Source organism: Mesocricetus auratus, unplaced genomic scaffold (assembly GCF_017639785.1).
Source record: "Mesocricetus auratus isolate SY011 unplaced genomic scaffold, BCM_Maur_2.0 Super-Scaffold_6730, whole genome shotgun sequence".
NCBI lineage: Eukaryota > Metazoa > Chordata > Mammalia > Rodentia > Cricetidae > Mesocricetus > Mesocricetus auratus.
Window position 1 is genome coordinate 7,022,111 of NW_024429184.1, and position 18,024 is coordinate 7,040,134.

Consider the following 18,024-nt stretch of genomic DNA (forward strand, 5'->3'; position numbering starts at 1 on the left):
CTGGGGTTGGTTTCCACACCCTCCCTGCCTCCAGATGAGTGCTAAGTGGTGCTCTGTTGAGAAAGTGTGGATGTATTTTTTCATGGTTCATTAGGAATCAGCCCTAGGATAGAACCACTGGACGATATTCTGCTATACTTAAAGATTGGTGCCTAGCCCAGTCGTCACCAGAGAGGCTTCGTCCAGCAACAGATGGAAGCAGAAACCCACAGCCAAACATTAGGCTGAGCTCAGGGAACCCTGTTGAAGACAGGGAGGAAGACTTGATTGTAGGAGTCAGAAGGGTCAAGGACACCACCAGAAAACCCACAGAATGTCCTGGGCTCATATGAACTCAGAGACTGAACCAACAACCAGGAAGCCTGCGTTGTTCTGATCTGGGCCCTCTGCATGGATATAATGGTTGAACAGCTTGGTCTTCTTGTGGGACTTCTAATAGTGACAGCGGGGACTGTCTTTGACTCATTTGCTGGCCTTTGGGACTGTTCCTCATGCTAGGTTGCCTTGCTGAGCCTTAGTACAAGGGGAGGTGCTTACTCTTACAGCAACTTGGTATGCCATGCTTTGTTGATATCCATGGGATGCCTGTCCTTTTCTGACTGGAGATGGAGGAGGACAGGATTGTGGAGGGGGCAGAGAGGAGGTAGGGAAAGGAACTGGAAGGAAAAGGGAGAGGGAACTTTGGTCAGGATGTGAAATAAATAAATAAAATACGTAATTAGTCTCAGAAAAAAGATATACTTACCTTGCAACTTGAAAATCCCCAGTGGGTCTTGGGTCTACAGTGAGCTCCTCAGAAGGGCTGGAACAGCGTGTGGTAAGTAGACCTTCATCCAGGGCACAGGTGGGAACTGTGGGTGCCAGCTCTTCTTGCCTTTTGCACAGATGTAGAGTCCTGCTCAGCATCTGTCTCATGACTGTACCTTCTAAGGTTCTCATGAAGGGACATGGGTGAAATAAAACTGTTTCTGTGAAAATTCACAATGGAGAAAGTAAAACAAAAAAGGCAGTTAACAGCTAACCTAGATGAAAATACAAATTATCCGTAAATCTTGACCAAAAATTTTCTAGAGGAAAGCCTCTCTAGAAACCCAGTCTGTGGACTTCATGGACATTGCTATTGTATGTATTAAGTTTGAAAAATCAGAAGAGAAAATAAGCAACTATCTATTTTCAAGGGTTTTTTTTTTTGGTCTTTTTTTTTTTGACTTGTTAAATACTGGTAACCTTTCCCAATGAGGTGAGACAAGATGCTTTACATGTTAAATAAATGATGCCTCAGAGAAATTTGCTCCAAGATACAGTGCTAATTTATTTTATTTTATTTTCCAGTTTAAATTTAGATAAGAGACAAGGTTGCTTCACAAGTCAGTTCCAGGTCCCTCTCCCTTTCCCTCCCCTCCTCCCGTGCCCTCCCCCCAACCTCCCCCCCCTGTTATCCCCTCATTCCCCCAGGGAGGGTGAGGCCCTCCATGGGGGTGTCCATAGTCTGTCATTTCATCCAGGGCAGGGCCTAGACCCTTCCCCAAGAGTTCAGGGTGAGAGTGCACCTCACATTGTTCTATGGGAGTCCAAAGTCCGTGTGTATGCTTGGGATGGGTACTGATCTGCTGCCCAAGGCTCAATAGATTCCCTAGGCCTCTTCACTGACACCCAGATTCAGGGGGTCTTGATCAGTCCCATGCTGGATTCCCAGGCTGATGCCTGGGATTCAAGAGTTAACCTTTGTCTGGTCAGCTGTTTCTGGGGGTTAAACCCTTTGATCATCAGTCCTCCCTCTCTGTTACTGGCTTTCTTGAGTTCAGCTCAGTACTTAACCAAGGGAGTCTGCCTCTTCTTCGATCAGCCACTAAATGAAGTTTCTGTTTCCCAGACTCTCTGGCCATAGGATTGTAGGCTGGCACTCCCCAGATCTATGTCTAAAATCCATATATGAGAGAGTACATGCCATGTTTCTCTTTTTGTGACTGGGTTACCTCACTCAGGATGGTTTCTTCTAGTGTCATCCATTTGCCTGCGAATCTCATGATTCCATTGTTTTTTTCTGCTGAATAGTACTCCATTGTGTAGATGTACCACATTTTCTCTATCCACTCTTCGGTTGAGGGGCATCTAGGTTGCTTCCAAGTTCTGGCTATTACAAATAAAGCTGCTATGAACATAGTGGAACAGACATCTTTGTTGTATGAATGGGCATCTTTTGGATATATGCCTAAGAGTGGAGTTGCTGGGTCTTGTGGTAGGTTTATTCCCACTTTTCTGAGGAATCTCCATACTGATTTCCAAAGTGGCTGAACCAGTCGGCACTCCCACCAGCAATGGAGGAGTGTCCCCCTTTCACCACATCCTCTCCAGCATAAATTGTCATTGGTGTTTTTGATTTTAGCCATTCTGACAGGAGTGAGATGGTATCTCAGAGTGATACAGTGCTAATTAAACGACAAATGTTCTTCCTTTGAAGTTAAGTGTCAGTTAAACTTGTCCTTGGTAAATCCTCTAAGCATTGTTATTAATTTAGCAAATATTTACTGAGCTTTATATGCCCAGCATCCTTCTGGGTTCTAGAGATACAATGTTGAAAGAAATAGAATTTCTTGGTACATCAGTCAAGGGCAAATAACAGTGGACAAACACGCCTGGCACGTCGAGTGCTTTGAAGAATGGGAAACACGGTGATGGGTTAACGATGGGGAAGAGTCACAAGCAGCCTGTCTGAGGAGTGACATCTGCGTTCAGATCTGGTCAGAGGGATCAGGGGCAACCCTGGAAGGTGGCAGTGAGAACGCATCTGAAACAGGTAACATCAAAACACATTGGCAGAAATCTTGGCTGCTGAAGGAGGAAAAAGAATCCAGTGTCTTTGGGGAAGGGAAGTGGGGGATGCAACTAGGATCTTGCAGCCTCATCAGGGTATTTGTCTTCTAGTGTTGTGATAGTGAGGAGCCAGGAGGTGTTCAACAGGGTAACAGGTACTGTGCGATCTAATTAATCCCTGTTTAAGCAAGCGGGGACTTGGATGGGAAGGGCCTTAGAGAGGATGAGAGGACAGAGGATAGCATAGGATAGGATAGGATAGCATAGCATAGCACAGGATAGCATAGCATAGGATAGGATAGCATAGCATAGGATAGGATAGGGTATAGGGTAGGATAGCATAGCACAGGATAGGATAGCATAGCATAGGATAGGATAGCATAGCATAGCACAGGATAGGATAGCATAGCATAGGATAGGATAGGATAGCATAGCATAGGATAGGATAGCATAGCATAGGATAGCATAGCATAGCATAGGATAGGGTATAGGGTAGGATAGGATAGGGTAGGATACAGGGTATAGAATATAGGATACAGGATAGGGTAAAGGGTATAGAGTATAGGGTAGAGGGTAGGATACAGGATAGGATAGGATACAGAGTATAGGGTACAGAGTATAGGGTATATGGTATAGGGTACAGGATAGGATATAGGATAGGACAGGAGCAACAGACAATACTTCAGAGCCATCAGCACTTGCTCACAGTCTATAGGTAGGAGTCCAGGAAAAGAAGAAATAAAAAATGGTTTCCAGTATGTGAACTTGATAGATGCTTATGTTAAAACATGTAGTTGGTATTCCAGTCTGGAGCTAAGGGGCAATGACAGGAAATAAAAATGGGCATATTAATAGTACAACACACACACACACACACACACGCACACACACACACGCACACACACACACGTTTGTAAGTTACGGGACTGAATGGACTTACATAAAAACAAATGGCAGTTTGAGCCTGAGACTTAGAAGGTAGCAAAGGAAACGGGGAGGGAGTGGGGAGCAAGAAGGAAGAGGGTCAAACACGTGGGGTGTGTCACAAACTGAAATGTAGAGACTGATATGTTACTGGAAGGCAGATGTCTACTTATGTCTGAACCTACCCCGGTGAGCAAGGGAATTGCGGGAATGATCGATGGTTGCGCTTCCTGAGACGGTTCCTGGGGAACCTCCAAAGTCAGCGACTGATGAGGAAGAATGCCGGGTAAGGGCAGAATAGTGAACATACACCAATCTACAGGGCACAATGCTCTGAAGGGAGAGAGACAGAGTCGGATCACAGAGCTTGCATTTGGATTCCTCTCGCTACAGCAGGCACCCTCTTTCCCTTTCTGAGTGGCTTTAATCCTGTCAGGAGCCTTTCTCCACCGGCTTCTCTTACCTCAGGGTCTTGGGCCAATCAGCTAAAACTGTAGAAATCAAACCATGTTCTCCCTGGAGAGCATGCTTCTTTCTGCAATGCTGAGTAGAGAGAGGTCACTCTGAGTAACAGTTTATAAAGAAAGTCTCTTCCAACATGATGCAGGGTCATACTCCTTCGATGACTGAAAGGACTACAGCTTCAGTTCCCACAGTAGTTAAGTGTCTAGGCTCTGTTCAGTAGATGGGAGTCCGTGCTGGGACTGGAGTTCAGGGTGTGAGTCTGCAAGCACTATTTCCTCATCCTTTTAAAGTTTTTTAGTGGCGGAGGAATTAGACTCAATTTGTCATGAATCTGTTTTCCTCCTCTAGACTTCTGTAGTCTAGAAAGGCATCTCATAACCAATAGGCAATAGTATCTTCGGTATTTCTTGATTGCACTCATAGTGAGAATGTCTACTGTCTTCCAATGGATACTTTCCAAACAAGGCGGTGAGGAACCTTCAATAATTCCTTGATAATAGTGGATAAGATGAAGTATGGAGGAATGATGTACTACTTTGTTAAATGTAAAACTCTTGTACTCATCTGTTTTCTGTCGCCATAACAAATATCTGATCCTGGATATTTTTTGGGGGGATGGAGATTAATTTAGCTCGAAACTTATAACTTTGGAGGCTGAAAATCCAAGAGCAGGTGGTCTCATTTGAGTCTCATGTAAGATGGCATTGCGGTGGTAGCGTGCACCAAGATGGAGAGGCCACACAGTCAGGGAGAATCCAAAGAGATCCAAGGGATCATAAACAACTTGCTATTAACATATGAATGTAGTGAGCGGTTCCGCACCGTGCTCATGAGTTTGAACACGTGGTCTTCAGCTGGTGGAACGTGCTTTGGGAGAATATTAAACTTTGAGGGTTACAGTCTGGCTTCACTTTCTGCCCAGGTCTCTGTGTTCCATGACCTTCCAGACGTGAGGAGCTCTGGCCAGACTCTTCCACCTCCATGAACTGTTACATCTTCCCCGCCACGATAGATTGTCCCACTTAGAACCATGCACCGAAGTAAACCCTTCCTTCCTTATTTCTCACACGTGTCTTGACATGGCAATGAACAAAGTAGCCAACATAACTCGACTTCAAGAGAATCAACATGGGAACCAAGAATATTACATTAACCCTTTCCAGTAATGGTACCACCAATGACTTAACCACTTCCCACTGGCCACCATGTTCCCATTATCACTGTAAGGATCAAACTCCAGCACATAAATCTTTGGGGGGGGAGGCACATGCAAAGTCTACTTAAGACACAGCACATCTCATATGTTCACATAACCAGCAAGTGCTTAGCATGTGCCGGGTACTGATTGGTGATATCCCATGATAGCATGGAATTTAGTTTCTAGTGGAAGGATAAATACAATAAAAATGAGATATATCTAAAACCTTAGCTACACTAGTAGGTGGTTACTGCTGATGGTGTGGCTTGCACAACAAACATTTATTTCTCACTCTTCTGGAGGTTGGGGAATCTGAGATGAGGATGCCAACCTGATTAGATCCTAGTGGACACTGCGATTGTGGTTAAATCACACAGTAGAGAGATATAGAGAAGGTACTTTATCCGTTTGTAAGGACGCTAATTCCACCAGTTCCTTCCCCTCACCTAAGTCCGATTACCTCATGTGATGGTTTGAATAAGACCGCCCCCCCCACAGGCTCATATGTTTGAATGCTTGGACACCAGGGAAAGGATTAGGAGGTGTGTCTTGGTGGAGGAAGTGTGTCACTGGGGGGTGGGACCCATGCCATGCCCAAAGTCTCTTCCTGCTGCCTGCAGATCCAGGTGTGGAACTCAGCTCCTTCCCCAGCACCATGTCTGCCCTGTGCTGCCCACCACGGTACGATGGACTAAAGCTCTGAAGCTGTGAGCCGGCCCACTCACGTAACAGCAATCCTTTGCAGGGGTGGCCATGGCCACGGTGTCTCTTCACAGCCATAGAGCACGGGCTAAGACACTTCATAAGGTCCTCGCCTCTCAACATCATTCCGTTAGGAATTAGGGTTTCAGTATGTGAATCTGAAAGGGAAAACAAGTTCATTCCATAGCAAACAGGAACTTGAGTTTTAAATGGGGCCATCAGGGAGGGCTGCCATGAGACTCTAGGGTAAAGATCCCAAGAAGGTATGGAAATTATTCATGAAGAAGATTCTAGGTAGGGGCAATGGACTTTAAGGGAAGATAATGCTTAGTAGGTCCAAGAAAAAAAAGTCGTTAGGTCAGCCTGGACCTGAGGGAGTGGAATGACACCAAGGTAACCGGAGGACAGGTGGTGTAAGGGCTTGTAGGCCAACACTGAAGGGCTTTGGACACAGACTCCAGCGAGACAGGAAGCTACTGGAGGCGTGGGCGTGTCAAGGAATGACAACGTGGTTTATGTTTCATATTCTTCTGGCTGCTTGCTGAAAACACAGAGTAGGATGAGGGCAGATCAGCTGAGAGCTTCCGCCTTAAATCCCCAAACTGATGGGTTTGTATCAGAATGGTGGCTGTGGGGATGTGAAGCACCCAGGTTCTGGATTCTAGGGATCTGCTGATGGATGTGTAATGTGGTTAATGGCCTGAGCAAATGGACGGGATGGGAGGTGTACGGAGACGGGGCTGCTCAGCTTTCCACGGGCTGGTGTGAAGTTTCTAACGTACTCGTATTCGGGCAGAGGTGTTAAGGCTGGCAGTTGGAAAAGGCTGAATTCTAGAGGATGCCTATAAACTGGATGGACTGTCTGGACACTGGTGGCAGTTGGAGATTTGGGACTGAGAAATAATTCAGGACAGAAAAGTTGTCTAAGGGATCAGCTCTGGAATGTGACACCACTGGGCATCAAGAGACAAGGTGTTGGTGACAAAAGAAGACGAAGCAGCTACTGTCAGTGGGAATGAAGAAAATACTTCTAGAACAAAGAAGAGATCAACTGCTGGAGGCCTACTAAAATGAGGACTGGAGACTGAGTTTAATGAGAGCTATTCGGTGAGTGGGGCAGTGAGACATTTGAGACTCAGAGGCTGGAAGTATGACACTTCTTTTGTATTACTATATGGGGGGAAAGAGGCAGGACGGTTTTTTTTTTTTCAAAGACAGGGTTTCTGTGTGTAGCCCTGGCTGTCCTGGAACTCACTCACAGACCAAGCTGGCCTTGAACTCACAGAGATCCACCTGCCTCTGCCTCCCGAGTGCTGGGATCATGGGTGTGTGCCACCATCCCACTGGCTGTTTGTGTTTTTTAAAGATGGGATAAGTAATAGCACATTTGTACGCTGGGGAGGAGTGAGACTCGGAGACAGAAATGCTGGGGTCATATCCTTCAGCTACTAAGTTTGCAGGCAGACAAGCTGGTCTTCACCAGGAGCACACAGCCGGAGAGGAACGCATAGTAGGAGGAGAAACAGCTCCCAAGGGAGCCTGCCTGCCGCAGACAGTGACCGGGAAGTGTCAGTCTGCAGTCTCTTCTGATTACTTCTTATTTTCCAATGATGGGATGAAGACAGGGAGTCAGTACTGGGAACAATGCAAGAGATCGGAAGAAAATCAAATTGCAGAAAATCAATGCTACTATGTGAACTTGTACGTATTGATGACTTTCCTCTCTAAGCCTCTTGGAAGGCACATCTCTGTCATCTCATGTTTTGTAGAGAGTGAAAATGCAGTTTGAGTAAAATACAAGTAATGCATATATGATTTAAACCAAGTGAATAAGGTATATGATTTAAATTAAGGAGACCTGTTAAGATGCTCGGGGTACCCATCAAGAAGATCAAATGTCAGCTTTTTTCTTACCTTTTACTCTACTACAGAGATGGTCAAAGACTGATGCTCTAACAGTTAACAAAGCAAAATGCTAAGTCACTTTTAACATTTTATATTAAACTTTAATTTTAATTAAATTTAAAAATTGCTTATGACCATTTGAATCTCTAACAACTAAAAAATTGCTTGTATACCCTCATTGCATATGGTAATTGTGTCACCTAAGAAAATTTTCACACAGGCATACACTGTACATTGAGTTATGATCCCCTCCACCAAACCTCCCCTCCCCTTCACCCTTCTCTGTGCCCGTCAGTCCCCTCTGTTACCAGTTTCATTTCATATAGACGTGCGTGATTTTACGTACAGAAAATCTAGGAACCCACCACAGGAGGGGAAACATGGTGTCTGTCCTTCTGAGACCAGAAACTATCTGAGAATGACTTCATCGCACTTTTTAATTGTCACTCTGAGTATGTGAAGCATATACGAAGCTCCTATGTGTGAGGCCGTTACAGTGTTGTGAGTGCGTCTGAGGAGCACTGAGATGGACGCCTGTGAACGCGGCACAGCTTGCTTCCTGATTGCCACCTCACGCCCCAGGCAGTCAAGACCGCGGGAGAAGTCTGCTTCCAGAGCCAGCCAGCATCTTCTGCTCTGTGACTTCACACTCACTAGGAAGCTGCCCCATCAGTGTGGTGACATCACCCTCTGCCACGTAAGGAGAGCTCCAGAGGAGGGGATGTAAATATACAAGACACACTTGAAAACATCAGGATGGGTGTGAAGGCTTTTATTAGGTCAAAGATTTCCAATTATAAAGATTTCATTGAAATAAAAAGTATCAGATTCTTTCTGAGTGATTCAAGGTAAAGTAAAAAATAGTAAAAGTTAATTAAAAACAAACATGGTAAAACTATACTATCCAGCAACAAGTCTCCAGAATATATTATTTTCCTACTTTGACTTAATAATTAATATGAAATAATTAATACAGATGATATGATATTATACTTTTGAAATGCATAAAGACAAATACTAGATTTAATATTTCTATGAATCCCATTTGATATCACAAAGCAAACATTATTGGATAAAAAATATTTTTAAATTTCAGGAAAAAATGAACATGATCAAATAACAGACACTGTATTTAGCTAATTTAAAAATATTTCAAAATTGTTATTTGAATATAAGACAGCAATGAGTCATAAAATCGCAGCAGACAAGATACTGTGGAACAATAATGTACCAGTGTCACAGAGTGAAGGCAACTCTTTCTCATATCTGGTGACATGAAACGGCATGGGGAAACGAACAGGACACTTCCAGAACTGCTGGTAGTCAGGGCCACAGGCAGCCTTCAATGCAGAGGGCAGGGTGAAGTGGCTCACCACCTCCTCCAGACAACAGACAGACGGATTTTCTCGGGAGACATGAGCATCCGCTGTAGACACACCTCACGTTAGTGACCACGATGGCCCATGTCAGGTCCCAAACTACTTGAGTGGTGAAAAGGATGTTGGGATCAGGAACATGTTCTGCTGAGACTCTAGGTAGTTGACGCTTTCCCGAACAGCAGCTACGACCCTGGGGTCCTCATGAGACCGGTGTCTCCCAGCTGCACGACTGTCTGCACTCTCATTCCACCACAGAACGTGAACTGCAGGAGGGATTCAGAAGTTAGCTCTAAGTTTTAATGACAGGCACTTTTTCTTCTGAGATTGCAACATAATGATCTATTTCCTTTTCCCCTCCAAACCCTCCTACACAACCTTTCTTGCTCATTCAAATTTGTGTCCTCCACTTTCATTGACTTTTGTCCCCTGCGTATATGCACGTGTGTGTGTATTATATTCTAAATATAACCGTATTGTAGGTATTTGTAAAAATGTGTGTCTTGTTCATACTAGGCATGAAGTCTAGGGCCTTCAGAATGAATACTTCTGATCTACACGCCTGACCCTGATTGTGCATGTGTGTGGATGCACACATGTGTGTACACGTGGAAGTCAGTGGTTAATGTCGACTGTCCTCTTCCATTTTTCTCTTCCTTATTGATACAGGTCTCTCTGAACTTGAAACTTAACCTGGCTAGACTAGGCAGCCAGACTCCCATTTCCATCTTCCCAGGGCTGAGGTTATAAATGGTGCCACTGCAGTCAGCTTTGATGTGGGTGCTAGGGATCAAACTCAGGTCATCAGGCCAGTACAGTCAGTCAGTCAGTCAGTCAGTCAGTCAGTCAGTCAGTCTGTCTATCTGTCTATCTATCTATCCATCCATCCAAACTAGAGTCTGTGAAGCTATCACCAGCCATGCACATGCATTGTTTCCAGCCTTTCTACATCTTTATATCATTATTCTTTGGTCTTGGCATCCCTGTGTCATAGATGTTTATAGAACACTGTTAATTTCAATAATGAGAAATAGGTAACTAAATAGGTAATTTTTTTGTCTGGTTTTGTCCATAATTTTTGTATTTATAAAAATATATATTTATATTTTTATTCAGAAAATATATAATCTCTTTATTCCAATAATGTTGTTTTGAAAAAAATCTTAAGAAGGTTTTAGAAAAGATTAAAAGGATTAATATTTTCTTAAAGATTCTTCCAGTTTCTAAGCAATAGTTAGCCAGTAAAATAGCTCCAAAAGGTATAAGCAATCACAATAAAAAATAAGTGTTTTCAAACCTTACAATTAGAAAAAAATACCCTTCAAAATTAAAATCATACTTAAAAAAACAAAAACAAAACAAAAAATACCCAGGGGCTAGAGAGATGGCTCAGTGGTTAAGAGTACTGGTTGCTCTTGCAGAGGACCTGAGTTCAATTCCCAGCAACCTAATGCTGGCTCATGGCCACCTGTAATGAGTAGTGGCGCCCTCTTCTGGCCTGCAGGCATACAAGCAGGCAGAACACTGTATACCTAATAAATAAATCTTAACAAACAAAACCAAATATCCAAGAACATATGCGATCCCGAGCATTCATCACAGTCTCATAGAACATAGCTGTACCTCTGTTGAGGGCTCCATATTCAGTGTGGAAAACACCGACTAGAGTAGAGTAGCCAAGGTCAACATGGGCATTCACCGCTCTTTTGAATGCGTCGCCCCACAGAGCTGGGCCTCCAGGCTTCATCTGAAAAGTAGCCAACTCATAGACTCCTAGAATTGACAAAAAATCACTTAACAGACATTATTTAACAGACATTATTCAAGCAATTCGCTTTGTTTGCCTCTAGAGGGGGAGTTGGCCCTATGTACACATTCACTAATTCTTTGCATTATTTTTCCTTGTTTTTATGTTTAGACAATCTTGTCTATGCTTAAAGTTAACCTTAATAGCTGACGGGAAATAGATCCTATATAAAAAAAGTTACACTAAATATTTTTAATCTGGGAACTTTCTCAATATAGCAGATACCGATACTTTATCATGAAATAGGATTTTAGGCTGTGCAAGTCTATAAGAAAAGACACATCTTCTAGTGCTCCCCTTTCCCGCTTCTTTTCAATTTTGAGGGGAGATATTATTCTTTGTATAAACCTTCTCCTTTGGGAGTCTGTTTCTAACAGGAAAAGCAAGAAAACGTGGCCTGAGGTCCTATCTGACTTTCCCAAGGGGTTTATTATTCTTAAATATCCAAGTGTTGCTTGATGGGCCGTTCACCTCCAGCCAGAAATATAAAAGAGGTGGGAAACTGTAGGGTAAGCAGTCTGACAGAAAGGGTAAAACATGCACAAGGTCACTAAGAAATTACGAAAAGTATAAAGATTTAAGCCCAGTGAGAGGGTTCCGTGTTTTGAAAATGCTTGCTGCCAAGCCTGAGAGAGATCAATCCTCGGAACACACCCGACGTAAGGAAGGAACCAACAACCCTAAGTTGTTCTCTGATCTCCATGTGTGTACTACGGCATGAATATGCACTACATAAATGAATGTGAAAAGTGTAAAAAGTCAGGGTTGGCACTTTAAGAGATGGCAAGCGTCTGGGCAGTTCTTAGAGCAAAGGGCACAGGCCTTGTGGCCTGGGTCCCAGAGCCCAGGCTGCAGGCAGCAAGGGGATGAAGAAAGGACACCCGGGCAAACATCCAGGAGGAGGAAGCTGCAGTTGCTGTCTGCACACGAGGATCAATGACTCATAAACACTCATAGTTTCAGCGAAACTTCAAATTCCTTGTACTTTAAAAGACATTATAGAGTTAGGAAAAAATGGGAAATAAAGTAAATATTAGAGCGTTATGCTTTTTTAACCTGACCTTTATTTAAAACAGTTCTTAAAACCAGCAAGGAGACACATCATAAGGAATTATTTTCAAACTGAGAAAGAAGCAAGAGGAAGACGGAAAAGTTAGCTACAGTGCACAGCTGGGCAATGTCAGTTAACTCCCTCCCTCCAGACAGTCCATTTTATAAGTAAAGATGTACTTACCTTAAACACTGTAATCTGTGGAAAGTACTTTTATACTTAAGTGTTTATATTATTTAAACAGGCATCGTAGTAAATGTCTATAATCTCTCCATTAGAGAGTCTAAGGGAGGAGAATTTTGAGTTGGAGGTCAGCCTGGGCTACATTATGAGACCTTGTCTCAACCCTAAAAATGAATAAATGAGTAAAAGTTTGTATTACTCTCGTATTATACCGACTTTTTCTATACCACAGCCAAGCTTTAGCCCATAAAACTTAGTTTGCAAGGGCTGGACAAGTGGCTCTGTAGTCAAGAGCACTGGCTGCTCTAGCTAAGAACCTGGGTTCGATTCCCAGCACCCACATGGCAGTTCACAACTGTCTCTAACTCCAGTTCATGAGGAGCTGATGCCGTTTTGGGCTCCACAGGCACCAAGTATGCCAGTGATAATAGGCAGACATATAGGCGCGCACACACACACACACACACACGCACACACACACACACCTTAGTTTGGAAAAATACTTCATTAATTCTCATTTTTAAGGATAAACTAAGATTAATTTTTATCTCAATGGTCACAGCATCATTCCTACATAAAATAAATAATCCTTTTGTTGTTGTTTTCCAGTGACACTTGTTTTAGTTTTTAAAACACTTAACACCTGTACTATAACAGGCATGAAAACTCACAGTGGCTAAGACAGACGCACCTTCCTTGGGAGGCTTTCCCAATTTGCACCATGGTACCAGGTAGGTAATCTCAATCTCTTGTTTATCAATGGAAGTCAAATTTGGGATGAGGAATTGTTCTTGCCACGCCTTATCATTGGCCAAGGCTTTGCGAACTGCAGTTCGATGAGCAAAGTTATCTATGGCGGAAAAAAAATGAAGAAAAGTTTAAATTGTTTTATTTAAAATGGTCTAATTTTGGACTTTATCCAAATGAGCAAACATTTTACCCACAGCACACAAGAACACTGTGTACCACTTTGGGAACACCCACTTGTAAAGATGTGACGTCTGCATCAAGTCATTTAAGTCTTCAGGGTAAAAGAAATGGAACAACTATTGTGATCTCACTGTGAGGGCTGCCCAGGCTCTGCCACTCAGTGTGTACTCAGTGTCACTATGTGTTTCTCAGCCTGCGATACGGGGTGACATAACATGGACCTCCAGGTTTGGAGTGAGGACGGCATGACCCCACGGAGAGCACTCAGAACACCTTCAGCACCTGTTGCTCAGCAGATGTGGAGTCTTCAACTGCTGCTCATAACTGACTCATAACTGCTCATAACTGACTGCTCATAACTTCCAGTTCACAGGAAGACACTTTGGTAGTGATGGTAGGCGGTCACGTCAGGGTATACCCTGACCAAATTTCAGTGCAAGTGAAATGAAATGCATTCTGTACACAAAAACGGTGTTGTCTCTCTCCCTCTTGTTCGTTCTCGTAATGGGTCACGATTTAACTTGAACCCCATCCGAAGCAGACATTAATATCTGATGAGCCTGATCTATCCCAGCACGGAAAAGCCTCAAGCTATGCTATATCAGGTACAGGAGGGGCAATGCTGGCAGAGAAGCACTTTTGAAAACTAGTCTGGACACTGACGGGAAACGCTGAAGAAGTGTTGGGCGCCCTCAGGCCCTGCTGCAGAGTGTGGGGAACCAAGGAGTAAGGGACCTCGCACATTCTTGTAACTTCTCCTCCTCATTGTGACTATGTCATCTTCTGCATGACAAGACTGTCTTCAATTCCTCTGACTTTAGCTCCATTATAGAACACGACAGTGAGTTCTTTGAAACTCTGTAGAACTTAAGTAAAAGTGATTGCTAAATACAACAAAATCATTAAATATTTTAGAAGCTTAAAAGCTGACAGTTATGACATCCTAAAATTTGCAGGCAAATGGACAGAACTAGAAAAAAAAAACATCCTAAGTGAGGTAACCCAAAATCACAAAAACAAATATAGTAAGTACTCATTCATAAGTGGATACCAGACATAAAGCAAAAGACACCCAGCCTACAATCCATAACCCCAGAGAAGCTTAAACCCTCTCCTATAAACAGATGGAAGCTGATGCAGAAATCCACAGCTAACCACTGGGCCAAGCTCCTGGAGCACAATTGAAGTGAGGGAGGAGAGATAATATGAACAAAGGAGTCAAGACCATGATGGGGAAACCCACAGAATCAGCTGACCTGAGCTAGGAAGAGATCACTGACTCAGGTCTGACAAATGGGGAACCTGCATAAGACTGAACTAGACTCCCCTAATATAGGTGACAATGGTGTGACTGGGACCACATATGAGGCTACTGGCAGTGGGTTTAAGACCTAACACAAACTGACTTAGAGGAGCCCATTCTTTATGGAGAGTGGGGTGGAGAGGTGCCTTGGTCCTGCCTCGACAAGATGATGGGACTGACTCACCCTCTCCATGGAGCAGATGGGAGGAGGGGGGAGTGGAGGGAGTGGGAGGAGAGGAGGGAAAGGGGACTATGATTGGAGTGTAAACAATAAATTAAAAAATGTAAAGAAAATAAAAGCATAGTAAAATATAAAAGGTTGATAGTTGATGCCCTCTCAAAGGCTCTAAGAAAAATTTTAAAATAGTAAGCACTAAATGCTGATATCCAGTTTTATCTATTAATAACACACTTTCATTTTGTATTTTCCACTTACTTGGACTTTTGTAAGCATGGATTTGAATTTTATAAAATTCTAAAACTTTGAGAATTAAAGTCAGCTCATCAAATGAGCATGAGACATGATCCCATTAATGTAATCCTCAGAGTCTAAGCAAGTAGTTGATACAAAGATACAAAGGGGTCACTGAGTAATTGGCCTGTCTTTGTTACTGTATTGCTTTCAAACGTTTTCTTCAACCTGTACGCATGTACAGTCATACACTGAGGACCCAGCTTTACAGACCATCTCACATTGAGCATTTGTATGAAACAGAAGTTGTGTGACCCATACCGTACTTCCAAATATGGAATACTTTGTTGGTTCTGCCTCCAAATTCTACACTCCAATATCCAATCAATTCAGAGTGAGCAGTCCGGAGGTGAACATTTTTCTTCAAGTTTTCCAGGAACTCCTTCGTTTTTGAGGACTTGAGGAAATAGGTGCGGAATTCATATAATGTCCCATCGCTTTGCCTGGGACCTGTAGCAAAAGGTGAACATACCTGAAGAAAGACAGGCGACATTGAAATCATTTGGAAAAGATGTATTTATCATGATAGTGAAGCCTGGGAACAAAGGGCATACAGTACACTCATAATTTGTCTTGCTGTTTCTCTTGTCAACTCTTCATAGACATGCTTTTGTAGAGATGACAATACAGGTAACTGCTGTTAACTGCTGAATGCAGTTACTCTCCTAGCCGGAGGGCATCGCCAAGCACATTTTCATGAAAAGTTGCTGATAAACTATCATCAAGGTTGTAATCCTGTTTCCCAGGGACTATGATCAGGACCCTTATAGCTCTGGAGTTTTCTTGTATTCCGTCAACATCAGTAGTTAACAGTACTACTCATTTAAAAGAAGCTTGCAAAGTCTGATTGTGAGTCTTTTTAACAGACACAATGAAAATGCTTATTAGCAGAAGCCGTTCTGAGTTCCTAAAAATGAGTGAAGTAAACCAAGCAAACGGCCAACAGCTTCATAATTAATATAGTGTCCTGTGTGTTATTTGGGAGCTAAAGTGACAACGGGACCCAAGCGGCTGGTGGGCAGACCACACATGACAGCAGGGGCTCATTTCATTCATGATTATGAGTTATGCTTCTACTGTCCCAAATAACTAAGCTTGTCGGAGAAAATACCGCAGGTGCTCTTGTGTGGTAGGAATGCCTGTTGTGTTTGTAACCACACTCTAACTGCCTCATACTTGTGGTTAAAAAAATCCACAGCAAAAGCTGGAGAGCTGGCTCAGTGGTTAGCAGCTCTTGTTGCTCTTGCCGGGGGCCGGGTTCCATTTCCAGCGCCCACGTGGTGGCTCTCAATGGTATGTAACACTAGTTCAAGGGGACCCATTGCCCTCTCCTGACACCCTCGAGCACTGGACACACACACACGGTTCACAAACACATGAAAATAAACTGTGTGCTTAAAAACATACAAGGTGATAAAACATGAGACGTGGGATAGTGCAACAAGCTTTCAGTGTGATTCATGCGATCGATACTTGTAGCACAGAAGTTACTGATCAAAGACACGGCAACTACAGTCTTTCACACGAGAAAGCATACAGTAAAGAGACCTGTGCTGAAAAGATGTACGCTAAGAGGTCATTTAGTGTTTCAGGGCTGGACCAAACTGTGCCAAGGTAGAAATCTACTTGATGTCCCGTTATCTCAAAATTGGGGCTTACTCTCAAGCATGCTAGGGAGACAGCGAGGGCAGAGGCGGCATGTGTATTAGACTCTTCTTTAGTGTTCAGCACAAAGTCTGCCTCTAGACCAGGTTAACGCTCTTGCTCTTGCTCTTCCTAAACGCGGGAGGTCAAGAACCTCCGGGTTAAAGCCACAAATGACTCGAGGCTGGTTCGCTGGCTCCTTTCATGCATGTCCCATATGAGGCACAACCTGCTTCACGAGGCTCCAGGGCCTTGTGCTCAGCTTGGGGACCCCCGGGCCCTAACTGCAGGGCAGGATGCTCCCGTGGCGACCCCAGTCTCCCATTCAAGTTCCTCGGTAAAGCGCCCGCTTTAGAACTGGGCGGTGGCTGTAAAACCTCAATAAGTGGCAGTCACGATGGTGGTGGCTGCTGCAAGAACGCAATGGTCGGGGCTTCAGGGATGACCCCCAGCCACAACAAGCCCTCTGTGCAGCATCTGGGGAGGTGACTCGACAAATGATAGCTCCTGAAGCGCTGGGTGCCTTGGACTCACCAGGTCTCGGCTCCGGAATGGAACTGGGACATCCCAGGCCACAAGTCAGAGAACCAGCCAGCAAGGACTGGCACAGCAGACCCCGCCCATCTGGCAGCGGGCCCCACAAACCCCGCCCATCTCACAGCAAGCTCTACAAACCCCGCCCATCTCGCAGCAGGCCCCACAAACTCCGCCCATCTCGCCACAAGCTCCACAAACCCCGCCCACCTCGCAGCAGACCCTTCAAACCCCGCCCATCTCGCCACAAGCTCCACAAACCCCGCCCACCTCGCAGCAGGCCCTACAAACCCCGCCCATCTCACAGCAGGCCCCACAAACCCCGCCCACCTATAAACCCCGCCCATCTGGCAGTGAGCCCCACAAACCCGGAACGCCACTCTCCCCACTGATCCCGCCCATCTCCCAAAGCCGCGTGCGCGCCCCCGTTCGCCTCCCTGAAGCGGCGTGACCTCTCCGCCCTGCTGACCCGCCCGCCTCCCTGAGCCCCGGGAGGGCACGGCCCCGAGGCTGCCTCTGCCTCCCGGCGCGTCCCCCGCGGGGGTCCCCTACCTGAGGCGCCAGCGCCCGCAGGGCCAGCGCCTTCCTCAGGCAGCTTCCCAGTGCGAGCATGGCGCGTCCTGGGGCGCGCAGGAGACGGCCGCGGGGTTCCGGGACTCCTCCCGCTTCCCGGTGCGCGCGCGCGCCCGCCTGGTCGCTTAAGGCCACGTTGCGGT

At 44.7% G+C, this 18,024-nt stretch overlaps 1 protein-coding gene across 1 annotated transcript; it reads right to left on the reverse strand.

Moving 5' to 3' along the window:
• Positions 1 to 8,765: 8,765 nt before the first annotated feature.
• Positions 8,766 to 18,005, reverse strand: LOC101838061 (protein NipSnap homolog 3B). The gene is made up of 5 exons (XM_005076484.4): positions 17,861 to 18,005; positions 15,392 to 15,602; positions 13,117 to 13,275; positions 11,008 to 11,157; positions 8,766 to 9,650 (listed from the first exon to the last, which is right to left on the reverse strand). The coding sequence occupies exons 1-5, from the start codon at positions 17,918 to 17,920 to the stop codon at positions 9,487 to 9,489; spliced, it is 744 nt and encodes a 247-aa protein (XP_005076541.1). The 5' UTR covers positions 17,921 to 18,005; the 3' UTR covers positions 8,766 to 9,486.
• Positions 18,006 to 18,024: the final 19 nt, after the last annotated feature.

Excerpts from the sequence above, each read along its gene's own strand:
- LOC101838061 (XM_005076484.4), bottom strand. The coding sequence starts at position 17,920 with ATGCTCGCACTGGGAAGCTGCCTGAGGAAGGCGCTGGCCCTGCGGGCG. Across the intron at positions 13,276-15,391 it reads ATTCCATATTTGGAAGTACG|ATAACTTTGCTCATCGAACT; the intron begins GTATGGGTCACA and ends TTTCCGCCATAG. Across the intron at positions 11,158-13,116 it reads GGGAAAGCCTCCCAAGGAAG|GAGTCTATGAGTTGGCTACT; the intron begins GTGCGTCTGTCT and ends TGTCAATTCTAG.